Raw genomic sequence first — 15,405 nt, 5'->3', positions numbered from 1 at the left:
ATCACGGTCCTTAAAAAGCACACAAAAATCACAAAACAAATGGCAATATTTACACTGAATAGCATATTATAGAACTTCAGCAACCACAACAAGGAAGGTTACCTCAAGGACATCTATAAAAGATTTCTAATCGTACGTGATTCAGAGAATTTGGTGGTGGGTATCCTTCGCGCACGCTACTACGTGAAATCGAGCGAGAGCACGATGAAACCTTCGTGATGATTTTTTCTTGGAATGAGTACGCAAGTTCTACCGTGGGAAGTTTCTTTTTTCCTCTTCCGATCAAAGCCGTACGAACAGAAAGTATGTATTCAATTTCCAGAGAGGAAAACATCTGTGTGTACTGCGTTGATATTTGGATTGGAAATTAATAATTCCTCCTTGAGTGTTCTCGTGAGCTCTTAAAACGAGGTAATTTAAATTGATGTCAGGACAAGAAGCCAGGGAAAAACTATGAACGAAAACGTAAAAACAACAACAACAACAACAACAAATGAATGCATGGGGCGTGCAAAGCAATTCGTTTAACTTATCGTGTCGTTGTGCACATTTCTTTCATTTATGTTTATTTTCTTGTCGACGTTGTTCTTGCTTGAGTTCCCTATTCATATTCAACACACTAATCAGTTACCTTTACGCATCTCCTGTCCTTGGATTCTTGCACACTAGACTACAACGAGAAACGCATTTAAATGTCAAATGTCTACGGGCGCGGTGTGCGTAGCAATGTCATCTCCACTATTTTAATCCGTACAAAAAAAATGACATTGCACGAAGGCGGATCTAGAGCTTCATGAAAGACAAGGAGGAGGCTTAAAGAAACTTACGAAAGGGGAAGAAATAAGACTTTATGTAAGGATTTCTCCATTAAAGAGGGGGTCTTTAGATTGGATATTATCATCAATTTAAAAAGAAAATGAAGGGCGTAGTTTCTAAAGAAACTGTGGTGCTGCGTCGGTAGGGAAGTAGTATACAAAAATTTTGTTTTATCAACGGAATTGATAATGTAAATTGACCACCGTACAGAGATTCTAAAAGCTGACGTCCCGAGCGTTAGCCCTTCGTCAGAGCGAAGATTCTCTCTGACGAAGGGCTAACGCTCGAAACGTCAGCGTTTCAAATCTCTGTACGGTGGTCCATTTACATTATCAACTCCGTTGACAAAACCAATTTTTTTAAAGAAGAAAATGACACGGTTTTGAAAAAAAAAATTGACCAGCTTGAAACAAGTTTAGGAATGGTCCACACTTATCCGGAAATTTTTGTATCCGCAAAATTGGCTTGCGTCCACACGTACCCGACGAATTCGGAAAATTCGAATACGGTCTCTAGAGTGGAAATGTTTGAATACGCTGCGAATTCTGATACGTGTGGACGGTCGTAGCCTCAAATTTTCCAATACGTTGACGTAAAACCATCGGATCCAGTCTTTCCCGGGTGAGGTAAATCAACATGGCTTATCGACCTTAAAAGACTCTCACGTGCAACTCGTTATCAAAACAGAAAATGGCGCCAACATACGATTTTTCGCATGCTCAACAAACAAAATCTTTGTTAGAAACACTGGGCACTAGAGTGCATTAAGAAAGGTGTGGAAAGTGGAAACGGTTCGAAAATGATTGGAACACGCTACGTGAGGACGCAGATATCTTTAAAACCGAAAGAAAAAAAAAACCAGTGCAAAAATTTCCAGATACTTGTGGACGGAGACTTAGCGCTTCATTCAAGAAGCCAGTTGATTTGTTGGAGGGAGTCTCCGAGCCCGTGGTCCACACATGATACCCAGATCCGCCAACTTTTACAAACAAGTCTACAAACAAGAAGACCGATCATAAGAAAGGTTTTGACTGAAGATATGCTGAGACAAACAACTTAAGTTAAAAAGAGGTTATTGTAAAACCGTATCCATTTCGAGGGCCTCGTTATCCCGGGACTCCTGAGTTTTGTCATTCGGCTTTGGATGAGTCTGCCTTTTCTTCTTTGCGATAAACAAGATAACCAGCAAAACGACCAAAAAGACAAAGCCAAGAGACATTCCAATTATAACTGGAGGCTTCGTGTACCATTTGGAGGTCTGAGGCTGGAGTGACATTGGAACATCTGAACTCGAGTTTGTGGGCGATGCAACATCCGAACTAGGGTTTGTGGTCGATGCAACCGGATCACTTGTTCTCGATTCTGAAGAAAAAAGGCAAGACAGTTGAAGGCAGTTCTTCTGAAACGTTTGTTTAAAATTTACACAGATCATTATGTTAAATACGTTTTGGTCAATCTAGTTTCATCGCTGCACGGGATTACCTTTTTCACCTGGGATAAATAAGGACATTTTAGTTTAGTTTAGCCAGAAAATGGGTCTGGGCTCATGACAGGCACTTATTGCAGTACTGCCAAGTAAAGTAGTTTCTCCTCCTCTCTTACGGCTTCTATAGGAGTATTTTCACTTATGTCCAGGTTTGCACGCAGCGGCAAAAATTGCGAAATTTGCGAAAAATCGCAAAAATCGTAGAAAATGAAAATAAAAAGATAAGTCCTTAACTAGGACTCGCGATTTTTGGAATTTTTGCGAAAATTGCAAAAAATCGCAAAAACCGTAAGCGGCAAAAACAAGAAAACAAGTCCTCAATTGTTGGTTTTCATGTGACGTCATCAAAACTAAAAAATAAGGAATTATCAATCCTTTTCAGATTTTAGTTTAGTTAGTTATTAGAACAGCTGAAGACTTGTCTTTTCACAAATTTTCGGTTTGGTGGGGTTTATCGTCTTGTGATAAGGCAAGGTTGAATTTCTAAGCTTTTGCGTGACACGATGTTAAAATTGCGGTCGCGAATGCTATCACGTAAGTTAAAAAAGTGACTTGTCCGCTGAGATTTTGCAATCTGAACAGTCCTTGTATGAGAATAAGTACTCACATAGATATTTATGAGCTCTCAGAAGACGACTACTGGCTTTTTATAGCAAAACTCGATGATGTATGTTTTTGTCAGCTTCCGGCCGCCATATTTGTGCCCCAGAGAGGGACACAAACATGGCGTCTCCACACAAAGCCTTATAAATTTGAGTAAAACATTTCTTCGAATACCTCCCGCATGAAACATCGCACAGACCTGAACCTTTGTGAGTCTGTTTGAATATTCATCTTTTTTTATCTCTTTGATTCTTGACTTAATTTGCTTAATGGTTTTGATGATGGTGTGACAGTAAAAACCGGCAATTAGGTCACCCGATTATTGCGAATTTTGCAAACCTCGACTCATCTCGATATTTTAGCAGTTACAGAAATGTGATCCGCTTGGATTCTTTGGATAAAAACTTAGACCACTTTCCAAGCAAGAGGTCATCTCAGCATCTTACCTTTTGATCCGTGTAGCCATAGCCTTAAATACCTTTAATATGGAGCACTGACAGATGGAGGGGGAGGGGGGGACCCAGGGGGATGAGGGTAAAACGGGCGCCGTCGGTTTCCATTGATATCTGCCTCAGAGCTGACGGAACTACCCACGTTAAAAGAAAGTGACTTTACCTTTACCTTTGGTGGTGGTGATGATCATGTTGTTGACGATGATGATGGTTGTGGTAATGGTCATGGTGACAATCAGGAAGATGATTATGTAGAGAGGAGGCAGGACGCCACATGATGTGAGCTGTGGATAAACTTTTTACTTCGATTTATTTTGGTTAAGGTTTTCGTTTATAAGTCACCCTGCCGTTTTGCTCCCAAGTAAATTAGAGACACCCCCTAGCATGATAATGAACTTCAACACCACTCTTTTGTACGAAAACAGACGCTTCACATCACAAAGTGTTCTGCAAACTCCATTCCTTAAGGGGGGTGCCACGTAATTACAGAAAGACAATGGTTGCTGAGGAAAGTCTTTAGTTAAGGGGTCCACAAAAATGTTGTATGGATGATTCTATGAAGTAACGTTTACGATGGAAATCTGCTCATGCGCACCTAGTCCCATTCCTCTGCCGTGCGTTTCAGTGAAAAACATGTGAAGGCTCCCAGGAAGCGAAAGGAAGACACAGTTTTTTCGCTGGATGGGAACACATCCCATCATTTTTCGTAAATTGTAGCATGAAATTTCTATTTGGACAAAAAATGGAACTGATATTTCGAAAAGTGTATCAACGGAAGGCCTTATGACGTCATATTAAAAAAAAACAACTTTCTTTTAAAATCCATGCTACAGATTTTGTGTTAGAATGTTCTCATACTGTTGCGTTGAAAATTTGCGAAAAAGATATTTAACTCACTTAGTTAACTCACATAGTTAACTCGCTTAGGCCTTTTCTGTTTTGGTCTCTTGATTTACCAAATATAGTCGTTAGTCGACCATACAAAGGAATGTTAGAACACACTTGGCAAAAAAGGATTACTGTAGAGTTAGAGGAATTCGAGAAGTGGCTATTTGGAAGGGGTCGACGAACACTAAACACTTAATGACTAGTCCCTCGGGAAACAGTTAAAACTTTCCCGAGGGACTAGTCATTTAGTGCTTTGTTAGATAGCACAAAAAGAAAAGTGAACAATGGCAACAGCAATGGCTGTCGTCGGTCAATATTCGCGGGTAACAGTGCACTGTTACCCTCTGACGTCATAGATTTTGCAATGTCACCACTCAGAGACTTTTGGCGGGAAACAGTTCTATTGTTAGATGTCATGTGACCTCGAAGTAAACAATGAAGGCGCGCGCTGTTGGTGGAAAAATTCAGCTATATAACAATAAAGAATATTACCCTCCGTGGTGATTCCACTTGTAACTGTAATTGTCTGTGGCTCTTGAAAAACATCAACAGTCAGCTCAATTTGGCGAGAACAAGATGGAACACCGAGGTCACGAGCAGTAACAACAAAGCGATAGCTTCTCTCAGTTAGGCCGTTAATTATTGTTACTTCTCCACTTTTCTTTTCAACTGCAAAGGCTCTCTCATTGATACTGGCGTAGGACACACTGTATCTTACTTCTCCATTCAGTCCACTATCGATGTCATCAGCTGATACGGTTGTTAAAAGTGTCCCTGGAGGGGCATTCTGTGATATGTTAAAGCTCTTTGCTTTGGTTGAGTTGAACACGGGGCAGTTGTCATTCTCGTCCCTTATAGTAATATATACGAAGGCAAAACCTGATTTCCTTGGTACTCCATCGTCCAATACCATGATCTTGAGCTTAAGAAATTTCGGGGACGAACCTTCGTAATCAAAATTCATCAATGTAAAGATCTTCCCTGAAGAACTATCGATTGTAAAAGCTGAGTTAACACCGTCAGAGTTATCCAATAAAAAGAACAGCTGTGCATTTCTTCCCGTATCGGCATCGCTGGCATTCACCTTGAGAATATGCGTGTTGATAGGAACGTTTTCTGACAAAGTCAAGTTGTAAAAAGGAGTACTAAAGATAGGAGCGTGTAAATTGGGTGAGGCTGTCATGTTGCAAGCTACTCCATCATATCCCGGAAAGCATTCACAAATGTTTGGCAAAATGCAATCCCCTTTTCCGGAACATTCATTCACACCAGAACAATTAGCCACACTGCAAGATGCGCCATGCCAGGTTGAATCACAGGTACATGTGTCAAAAGCAACACAAACACCGTGCCCTAGCAAAAAATTACAATAAAACGTCTTGAGACACAACATAGATTTTTGGGGCAAATATGTGGGTGAGTCTTTTCTACGAGAAATGTATTTTTCTGTGGCTTTGAGAAAAGGATCCCTTTCAATTTCAATACACTGTTGGCCTTACTTCGTCCAAGGGTTGGAGCTGCAGCACGGATTGAAATTTGTCAGTTATCGGTTCTTAAGATAACCACTGTGGCAACTTTATGCTCAAATAATAATGATGATGATTGTGGTAGTGGCAATGTTGCAGATTATGGTGATCATGATGATGATGATGATGATGTTGATGATGGTGGTAGTGGTGGTGATGACGATGATGACTGTGATAGTGGCAATATTGAAGATTATGGTGACGATGATGTTGGCGATGGTGGTGGCGGTAGTGGTGGTGGTGGTAATAACATAGATGTTCTTGAAGTAGCGTGAGGTACTGGCCCGTACTGAAAAAAATATTGTTTGAGTTCCTTTCTTGCAAGTATCTGAGGATATCAGTATGTAAGTTGGAATTCAAAGAACGTGTATTGCTTGTGATGAAAAGAAGCAGGAATTCGCCCTCTGGAAGGAGGACTGATGTCACAAGTGAATGGAAATAAAGGACACAAGTATCTAGGGGTGCGATATGAGGAAACCATCTTACATGAGCAAACGAAAGACTAGGCGAAAAAAGGACTTTCGGAGGGCAGGAAGCTCAAGCTCTATAGGCAAGCAAAAGTGTTCTGCTAATTGAGGAGACAATTTATGATCAAATCAAATGACAACAGCCCAATTTAAATGTAGGGTTTTGATGATAGGAGAAAAGAACAACACCAGTCCTAAAATCTCCATGAGCAGAGTTGACGAACCAGCAAACTCAACACACATATGAAGCCGAGTCTGGAAATTGAACCCAGGCCACAAGGCGGCTCCTCTCACTTCAGTGCCAGCCCTGCTCTGCCGATTTTTAAGCTATAACTTTTGCCCCAAACTATTGTCACGTCTTGCGCCTTCGATGATTACCTGAGCAATAATTGATGGCCTCACAGGAAACATTTGCACAGTCAATACCAGTATACCCTTCGTCACACGTGCAGAAGTCTGCTTCTACGCAAATCCCATGGCCAGAACAATTGTTCACAGAAAGGCAAAGAGGGGTGCTGCAGTTAAGGCCACTAAAGCCGGCGAAGCACCTGGATGATAAAAGAGGTATTATCAAACAAGATCAATTCACTCTGAAAAAGGTTTCAACTCAGGAAACCTTTTTTACATACCGTAAGGGATTCATCGGTTAGTAAAATATAAAATAATATACTTAATGACCGTTAGCCAGTATTAAGAAATGTTTCTTAGCAAAAGATTTTCTTTCAATAAAGCCACTTGCAAGAGCAAGAGCAAGAGCAATAGAGCAATAAAGCAGCAATAAGGCAGTTGCGAGAGAGCCTAAACAAACTCCAGGTTTATGTGGGACTCGAATCCACGACCTTATAATTCACTTTGCTCTAACACAAAGAAATCAAGTCATCTGCTTGGAGAGTTTGATTTGCATCCTGTAAGAGAGGAATTCGGTATGATCGCGAAACTGATGAATGTCACGCATTGGAACTGCAGATATGAGACGCACGTTCATGGATTCGAGTCCCGATGCAGCCTGGAGTTTTTTAAAGCTTCTTTGTAACTGCATAAATCGGTTCATTAAATGTGATATTCCTGCACTAGGATAATCGATTTATAGTCGCAGTTTCAATACACAAATGTCGTACACTGTCTTATTTTTATCGCCTGCGGCTTACCTGCAAGTGAGATTTCCAGCACTGTCCTGCATACAGACTCCATTTCCGTTGCAGTTTCCAAGGGTTGAGCAATCTGCTATGTCACTACAGTTTACTCCTTGGAATCCTGGGTAACACTGACAAGTATTACTTGACACGCACTCTCCATTTCCAGAACACCGGTTCACGCCTGCGCAATCAGGAAGAGCACAGCTATCTCCCGTCCAACCAGGATAGCATGCGCATTCATATAATGCGATACAACGTCCTTGACCTAAAGTTATACAAATGTAAAAAAAGCCGTGTTACATTCACTTTAAAACTAGGAATATCACATCGCGCAGAATGGCCGGACATCATCAATTATTAAATTCTCAACCTCGAATAATGCATTTCGCGTGCTCTGATTGGTTCACTCAATCTCGGTTATCAGCTCATATACCTTGGTTTGACCTTATATGGTAAATGATTGCGTTCAGCGTTGCTAAACTAAAAATGTTTTCGCCGGAATGCGAAATTACTCTTTGAATAAAGCCAAAAAGGAGAAAAAAAACTTTTTTTTGTGGAAAGTTTGGATCAATCCCGACGTTTAGAAGTACGTGAAAAGGCAAGAAATGTTTTTGTGATGAGCCTGCGTCTGTCTGACAACAAGGTATTACACAACACCGCATCAGTTCTCATCAAGTTTTTTTTCGATTTTGCTCGGATTTGCTCGCTTTTTCCGCTCGTGTTTCGTGCTTCCAAATTTTTGGAGTTGAAGGAATTTAATAAAACAGTTATTCCATTCGCGCTTGTTGGATATGAGACTGGTTATAGCCAACTCGGCACTACGCGCCTCGTTGGCTATTTACCATCCCATAACCAACACGCGCTTATGGAATAATTGTTAATTATTAAATTCTCAACCTCGGATAATGCATTTCGCGTGCTCTGATTGGTTCACTCAATCTCGGTTATCAGCTCATATACCTTGGTTTGACCTTATATGGTAAATGATTGCGTTCAGCGTTGCTAAACTAAAAATTTTTTCGTCGGAATGCCAAATTTCTCTTTGAATAAAGCCAAAAAGGAGAAAAAAAACTTTTTTTGTGGAAAGTTTGGATCAATTCCGACGTTCAGAAGTACGCGAAAAGGCAAGAAATGTTTTTGTGATGAGCCTGCGTCTGTCTGACAACAAGGTATTACACAACATCGCATCAGTTCTCATCCGCTCGTATTTCGTACTTCCAAATTTTTGGAGTTGAAGGAATTTAATAAAACAATTATTCCATCCGCGCTTGTTGGATATGAGACTGGTTATAGCCAACTCGGCGCTACGCGCCTCGTTGGCTATTTACCATCTCATATCCAACGCGCGCTTATGGAATAATTGTTAATTATTCATAATGCTCTCACGCGCGCAATTCAAACACTGGTATTAAGGAGGCTCGAAAGGGTATTCAGCTGAGCGCGCGCGCGTAAGCCACACACGCAATTCTAAAAGCTGCTCGCATCAGCTCACGATTCAAAGTGGGGCACCAGAATTAAGCAAATACCGCGAATCTCGCTCACCTTTCTTTTAATTCCTATACATGTGGAATATAAATAGACATCTCCTATTCACGAAAACAACGCAAATCGAACACGCACGGTCGGTTTAATGGTCACTTAAATCCGTTTGTGTTGGCCTGTAGCTTCACTCGCGCGTGCACTCGAATGAGCGGCTGACGCATGCGTAAATGCCAATCTTGTAACCCTCTCATTTTTCCTGATTTTCCAACTTTACTCGCTTATATCTCTACTTCCGGATGGTGAATTTTTTTTCATTTTTTGCATGTCAGCTTAGATTAATTTAAAACGTTTGTCTTTCAAATTTAAAAAAAATCTGTAGGTGAAAAGAGAAATTAGCGACACATTTCAAAAAAACTCATTTTTCGAAAAAACTGACCTACAGATTTTGTTTAATTTTAAATATTTTAGAGATTATTTCTAACATCATCTGGTAACGCGGAATGGGAAGATTTCAACGCCCCATTTATTTTAAAAAAAGAAAATATATCTTGATTTTAAGGCTCAAAGAAATGCCTGATATCGTTGCCATGGTAACGTCATTTTGGAAAAAAAAATATGATGTGGGAAATCTATCATGGATACTTAATACCCTGGCAAAATTTTGTCTTGATATGATTACCCTAACTGTATCTAAAAACAGAATATGTTTATTTGTTTGAAACAAGGAGAAACTATATCGACCCTCCTTAACTAGCTTTCAATACAAAGAAAATGCGCCATTTTGTCAAAATGGCTTAAGAGATTCGCTTTTTTCTGTTCTAAGCAGATACGAAGCGAAAAGACAAAGAGCGGTTTTCTGAAGATTAAGGATTTTTTACCAATCTCCGGTCTCAGATTTAGATTTTTCCAACTAAAACATATATCTTTTTAACTTTGAAATTGCACCAAAATATAACATTTTCCGTATGGGAAGAGCTACGCATTTGTATTCAGAGGCATTTCTCTGCTACTGAGCGAGTGATAGCATGCATAAAACAAAGAGCGGAAAACGAAAGACATATTATGTACTAACAGTATGAAATTTAGCCTGGGTACAGCCGCCCACTCTCCGCAAAAAAAAATCGGAGAGGAGCGTCAGTGATTTTCGTATTCAATACCACGTGATTTTGCCTGGAATGTGTGGAAAATGATTCCATTGGTTGTTACCCATCGATCATTACATCATTGAAACAACGAATCTTGATTGCCTTTTATTTTTATTTTCCAAATCCACGCCGTCAGAACCACCGTGAGAAATTTTACGATGGGTTCGTGTGTACTTTGCACACAGTAAAAAATACGAATAACAATCTTTTTGATGGTCAAAGAGGTTTTTCTTTTAAAGTACGAGCGGAATTGTTATCTATGGAGTGCAAAGTCGAAATTGATTCTACGTACATTTGTAGGAATTCCTGTGAGCGCTAAAGAAACGAAAACACTGCTGACGAATCTTCACGAGGTGAATGTAGCACTATTCAAAAGATTGTCCACTCGAAAACGTCTCCTGCTATCCCTTATCAATCAATGTAATCCCAACACCTTGCGCGGACTAGCCTAGCCATTCTCAAGAACAATCTACAAGGCGTGTCGCCCTGGAAGATTTGAGATGTGGACATATCTAGGAAAATAACAGCTCATCGGCAACGATCTGTGCTGCTCTGAAGATCAGAGCCGTATCCGGTAGGAAGACTTGCAAATACACCCTTTCCTTTAAAGAGTGCTTCTATTCTATAAAGCCAAGGTATCTCAAAACTATCGGAGACGCTCGTCAATGCACGTTTGAAATCTACCTCATTGACCACCATTTTGAGAATTCAGCTCCAAAGAAATATGAATCACGCAAATTTTGGTCAGCGTAGATCACTTAATAATGTTGCAAAATTATTCCAAAACGGTAAATCACACCTTTATATTTCACTTAACGCAGGTAAATACTGTCCCTTTCAAGATGAAAACTACATATTTGCTGCATGTTCAAAAATGGCTCTCGAGCCATTGTTCGAAGGCACATTCCTGCATAACTGTTTTGCTTTAAATGACAATGGACGCAAATTGTATTCAAGAAATGAACTCGCCTAGCATATTGAAGTATTGCTAGCGGGCGGAATAAACGAGTAAGGTATATCTTTGAGTGGCTCATCGGCTCTTCGGTGAAATTCAATGTTTAAAGAACGACTGAGATATATCTTTGAGTGGCTTGGAGGCTCGTCGGTGAAATTCAATGTTGAAAGAACGAGTGAGGTATATCTTTGAGTGGCTCGGAAGTTCGTCGGTGAAATTCAATGTTTGAAGAACGAGTAAGGTATTAGAGAAGGTTTCCCAAAGCAAAGGTGAGAAATTTGATCGGTATGTGATGGAATACGAAAACAAAGAAGAAAAACAATAGTCGTCCTGTCATTTGTTTTCGTTCCACACCTTAAGCAAAGCTCTGGACAGCTCCGTAATTACGCTTGGCTTTTATTATTACAGACCTGAAACTTTTTCACGACTGTAAGTAAATATCTGGAGAACAATAGCCATTCTGCTCGATGATTTATTTGCCATAAGAATTTGAGTATGAATATCTCATTGGTGATCTGCACACTACGTCATCGCTGTTATGTCAAATGAAGCAAAAAACCTGATTTCATTCGCCCTTTTGTTCGTCCTCCACCATTTGTAAATTTTGCCATCAAAGGTTGTACAACACGATACACAACTCAGTGGTACTGATTAACAAATACAACCATTGGAACCGGACAGTTTGTATCGATGTCACTACAAAAAGTGATGCCATCAAAAAGACTGGGAAGAATTTGGTAAACTACTCCATCAGAACACGTTTGAAAGGGTGCCACCTCTGACGAGAGTATAAGTCTTCCTTTCTGAAAACATTAGGGGTAACGCATGATCAGAACGCAGTAACAATAGATGGTCTAGTTTGATGGCATCAAGGTCGTGTCTGACACGGTTGCCAAGGGTCTCCAGTTGACGATTGGCACTACTTCATCATGAGAGATGCCGGCTTTCTTTCGTCGAAGAGTTGCTCTTTCAGAACCTTTCGAACTGTGCGAATTCAGCCCTCCCACACACTGCCATAGTGAGAATCCGCTGGAGGATTAAAGATCCACAAGATATTACGTTGGAGAAGAAACTCTGAAATTGTGCTTTGGTACCAGGTGTCAATGGCGCTGCGCAGCTCCTTCTCAAAACTTATGAAGTTTCTACCCCTGTCAGATCTGATTTGTTCAGGGAGGGGGCAGTCCATGATGACGTATGTAAAGGGAGCTTTGTTCAGAGTGACCCTATCTATGGGGAGGTCAGCCATCTATTGTACTCCAACAGGAACCAGCCTTTTTCTGCACTTGACGTACGCAAAATGACTCTTGCAGTGATGATCCAGAATCTCTCTCTGAGAGGTACAATGCATGCTCCACGCCAGAGTGCCTGAGGATGTCATGCCAACGAAATGATGAGGTCTTGGTAAGATAATGGGCTGCTTAGTATCAAATGCAAGTGGAGGATTAGCAAGTTGTTTTCCCACACGAAAGTCACTGCGATTTGTGCTAAACTGTTCAATTAACTGCCATCACCACCTTCTACTGCATTTGTGGAGAGCACCTGTGGTGGCTCGTTCCTCACATCCGGATCATAGCTTATGATTGGTGGGACAACAGTCTCTTACTAAGGCCAAGTCACTTCTGGATCCCAAAGATACAAAGGAACAGTGACCCAAAATGTCTTGAAGCATCAACTACTGGATTCTGCTCGCTGTTAATGAATCTTTACTGGGATGGAGAAGTAACTTCCTGAATAGCGGCAGAGGGATTCCCAACGAATGCGTGGAACCATTGGACGCCATTTCTGATGTACCCCAGAACACACGTAACATCCATCCGAAAATAGAATCATTGATTGGTATACTGTCCCCCACGGTAATCTTAAAACAGCCATCAGTCTCCACATTCTTCGCTTCTTCTTGCTGCGGTTGATGCTTCAAATCTTGATGTCTCAGCTTTAATTCCTGTTCTTGAAGAGCCTGCTACTTGTGTAGGGCAGCTGCTTTGGTGGCTTATGCCTTTTTTGCACTTGCAATTATTATGGGGATTAAAGCTGATGACATGGCTTCTGACAAGTGAGAACCAGCATGCGAAGACCTTGATTTTGGCCTTGTTTATCTTGCGGCTTCAAAAAAAATCCTGCACCTTTGACTAGAAAAAGTATACTCTGTCGCTTCATTGATCTTCTGTCATTGTCAGGTTTGCTTTCGCTGAGCGTCTTCTCCTCTTGGTAAGCTGGAGAGATTTTTCGTATCAAATTCCCTCGTTTTCTAAGGTACTGTTGATTCCTCTGTTGACACGTCTATATCTGCTTCCATAAGTCTTAAGGGATGGATATTTTTAACTAATTTTGGGCACTAAACCAACTAGAGGCTTGACGTTTTACATTATAGACTTTCATTGAGATAGTCTCGAACGCATCTGAATGGACAAGATAAACCGAATACAAGAGAACTGAACTGAGGTTCAGATGGTTTGACTGAAAGGAGACTAAACTATAAGCGAAACGACCTTTTAAATTTAAAGGAACGAAAATTGTGGACTTACAGATATTTCCTTTCTCCGGCAGCGATGATAAAATTTGAAGTAAATCTGAGCAAAGGAGGACTCGCGACAAAGACACATGTGAGAAATCGAACTAGAAAAAGGCGACGTGTTAAACTGATAATAGACATGTTGTATGTAGGCAAGTGTGAAAGTGAAGATCTAAACTTCAATGGTAACGCAATGCAAACAGAAACTTTAACAGATGCTTGAATCTAAGAATTTACTTGCCCTGAATAAACAAGCAAGAGAGCACCAAACTCTTACCAGAACAATGGTCGAGAGATGCGCAAGAAAATTGTGTGCAGTTTTCACCAGTCCAGTCCTTTTGGCATTTGCAAACGTCATAATCAATGCAGATGCCACGTGCAGAACAGTTGGATACATTGTAGCAAGTTGGAACCATACTGCAGTCAATTCCTGGTGAGAAGGAAAAAGGCTTTAGTTCTTTTAGGGTTAGTGAATTCACCCCAACGTATCCATTGGCAAAGAAAGTGTTGACAAGAAATCTTCCGTAACTCAAGCCTTACTTTTCTTTTGCTCTTTGTAAATCAACACTTAGAGCCTACTTCTTACGTCAAAATTAAACGTTTACTGACAAGGAAGGCAAGAAGGTCTAATTTGAATGAAAACAAAAGATAAAGCATTTGTATGGTCTTCTGAAAATCAAAACTCGACGGATATGAACCGTGAATCCTGCGATTTTTCCGCTCACAGTCCCAAGAGACACACGTTTTGTTTACTCTAAGTGAACGATATAATGTTTATTTCATTAATTCTACCATTTGGAGCAAAACAAACAGAATTTTATTTTTAAAAGCGGAATATCTCCAGTAAGTTAACTTAATGTGTGGCGTTTTCCTATTTCAAAATAATGAAAAAAAGCGCCGAGAATTGTGGTGAAAATTGAGTGAAATAACTCGAGCCTTTTTGCTTTCCTCTCAAATCAACTTACCAATGTACCCATCAAAACAGCGGCATTGATCTGTTCTCCTACACACTCCATTTTTAGGGCTCGTGCAGTTATTCAAGCTGTGGCAAATTGCTGAGAAAAAGATAGAAAGTGAAAAGTATAGACATAAACAAGAACTCGCTGAATAACATCCTTTACCAATGACAACAACCTTCATAACAAAGAAGGAAGGTGTTTTCCTGTGTCATTAATAAGCAACGAAAATGTTAAAGAGGGCGCGAAAGACAGGAGACAAGATATTTGATGAGCAAAAGTAATGGCTCTGCACGCCCTCAAAAAGGTGTTTGACATTTTATCGTCGAAAGCTCATATACGAGGTCATTGAGAACAATTATGCACGTTTCTCAATTACTGCCAATGCTACACATTAATGCTAATTGGCCAAAGATTTACATGCGAAACAAATTGCAATAATCGAACAATTCATTGCCTGACGATGACATCGGACGATGTCGAAACGTTGTCAAAATGAATCTAGTTGCGTTTGTCTTTTTAATCAATTTTATCACAAGATCTAGACTTATTAATCGAACAATCATAGCGATAATGAGAAATCATATTCTCAACTTTGCCGCCATTGTAGACTTCAAGCTCACTGGCGATGAGTTGGCGAGTTCAATAAACAAGTAGAGGCTGCTTCTCAGGATCACATTGCAAAAAATGGCACCGGCAAGTTTACTTCTCAGATATAAGAAAATTCCAGAGGTAGAGGGTTGTTGAAAACGGCTGAGTTATATTCACCTTGCCTTATTGGAGAGTCAAGGCGGCTAAGCGGTTATCAACTGTGGCTTCCACCTCTGCGACCTGGCTTCAACCCTTGGCTCCTAGGTCGTATGTGGGCTGAGTTTCAGCCAATCGCAAGTTGACTCCGAGGTTTTTCCGAGTACTCTGGTTTTCCTCCCTCATCAAAATCGACTCCCAGTTAATTACATCCGGCTGCAGGAGCTGCAGACG

General features: G+C 40.5%; 1 protein-coding gene across 3 annotated transcripts in view; it reads right to left on the bottom strand.

The window, feature by feature from the left end:
- LOC138028891 (uncharacterized) overlaps positions 1 to 15,405 on the bottom strand; it is an 84,200-nt gene that overhangs the window by 229 nt on the left and 68,566 nt on the right. For all 3 annotated transcript variants that reach the window (XM_068876530.1, XM_068876532.1, XM_068876531.1), the window contains exons 32-37: positions 14,434 to 14,523; positions 13,746 to 13,898; positions 7,387 to 7,639; positions 6,617 to 6,786; positions 4,738 to 5,598; positions 1 to 2,178 (exon numbers count right to left, since the gene is read on the bottom strand). The exon at positions 1 to 2,178 is cut by the window's left edge and continues 229 nt beyond it. In XM_068876530.1, the coding sequence (XP_068732631.1) occupies positions 1,889 to 2,178; positions 4,738 to 5,598; positions 6,617 to 6,786; positions 7,387 to 7,639; positions 13,746 to 13,898; positions 14,434 to 14,523 (1,817 nt within the window). In that variant the 3' untranslated portion in view covers positions 1 to 1,888. The remainder of the gene's footprint in view (positions 2,179 to 4,737; positions 5,599 to 6,616; positions 6,787 to 7,386; positions 7,640 to 13,745; positions 13,899 to 14,433; positions 14,524 to 15,405) is intronic.

This window comes from Montipora capricornis, chromosome 13 (genome assembly GCF_036669925.1).
Source record: "Montipora capricornis isolate CH-2021 chromosome 13, ASM3666992v2, whole genome shotgun sequence".
Lineage (NCBI taxonomy): Eukaryota > Metazoa > Cnidaria > Anthozoa > Scleractinia > Acroporidae > Montipora > Montipora capricornis.
This window is presented reverse-complemented; position numbering and strand designations above follow the sequence as displayed.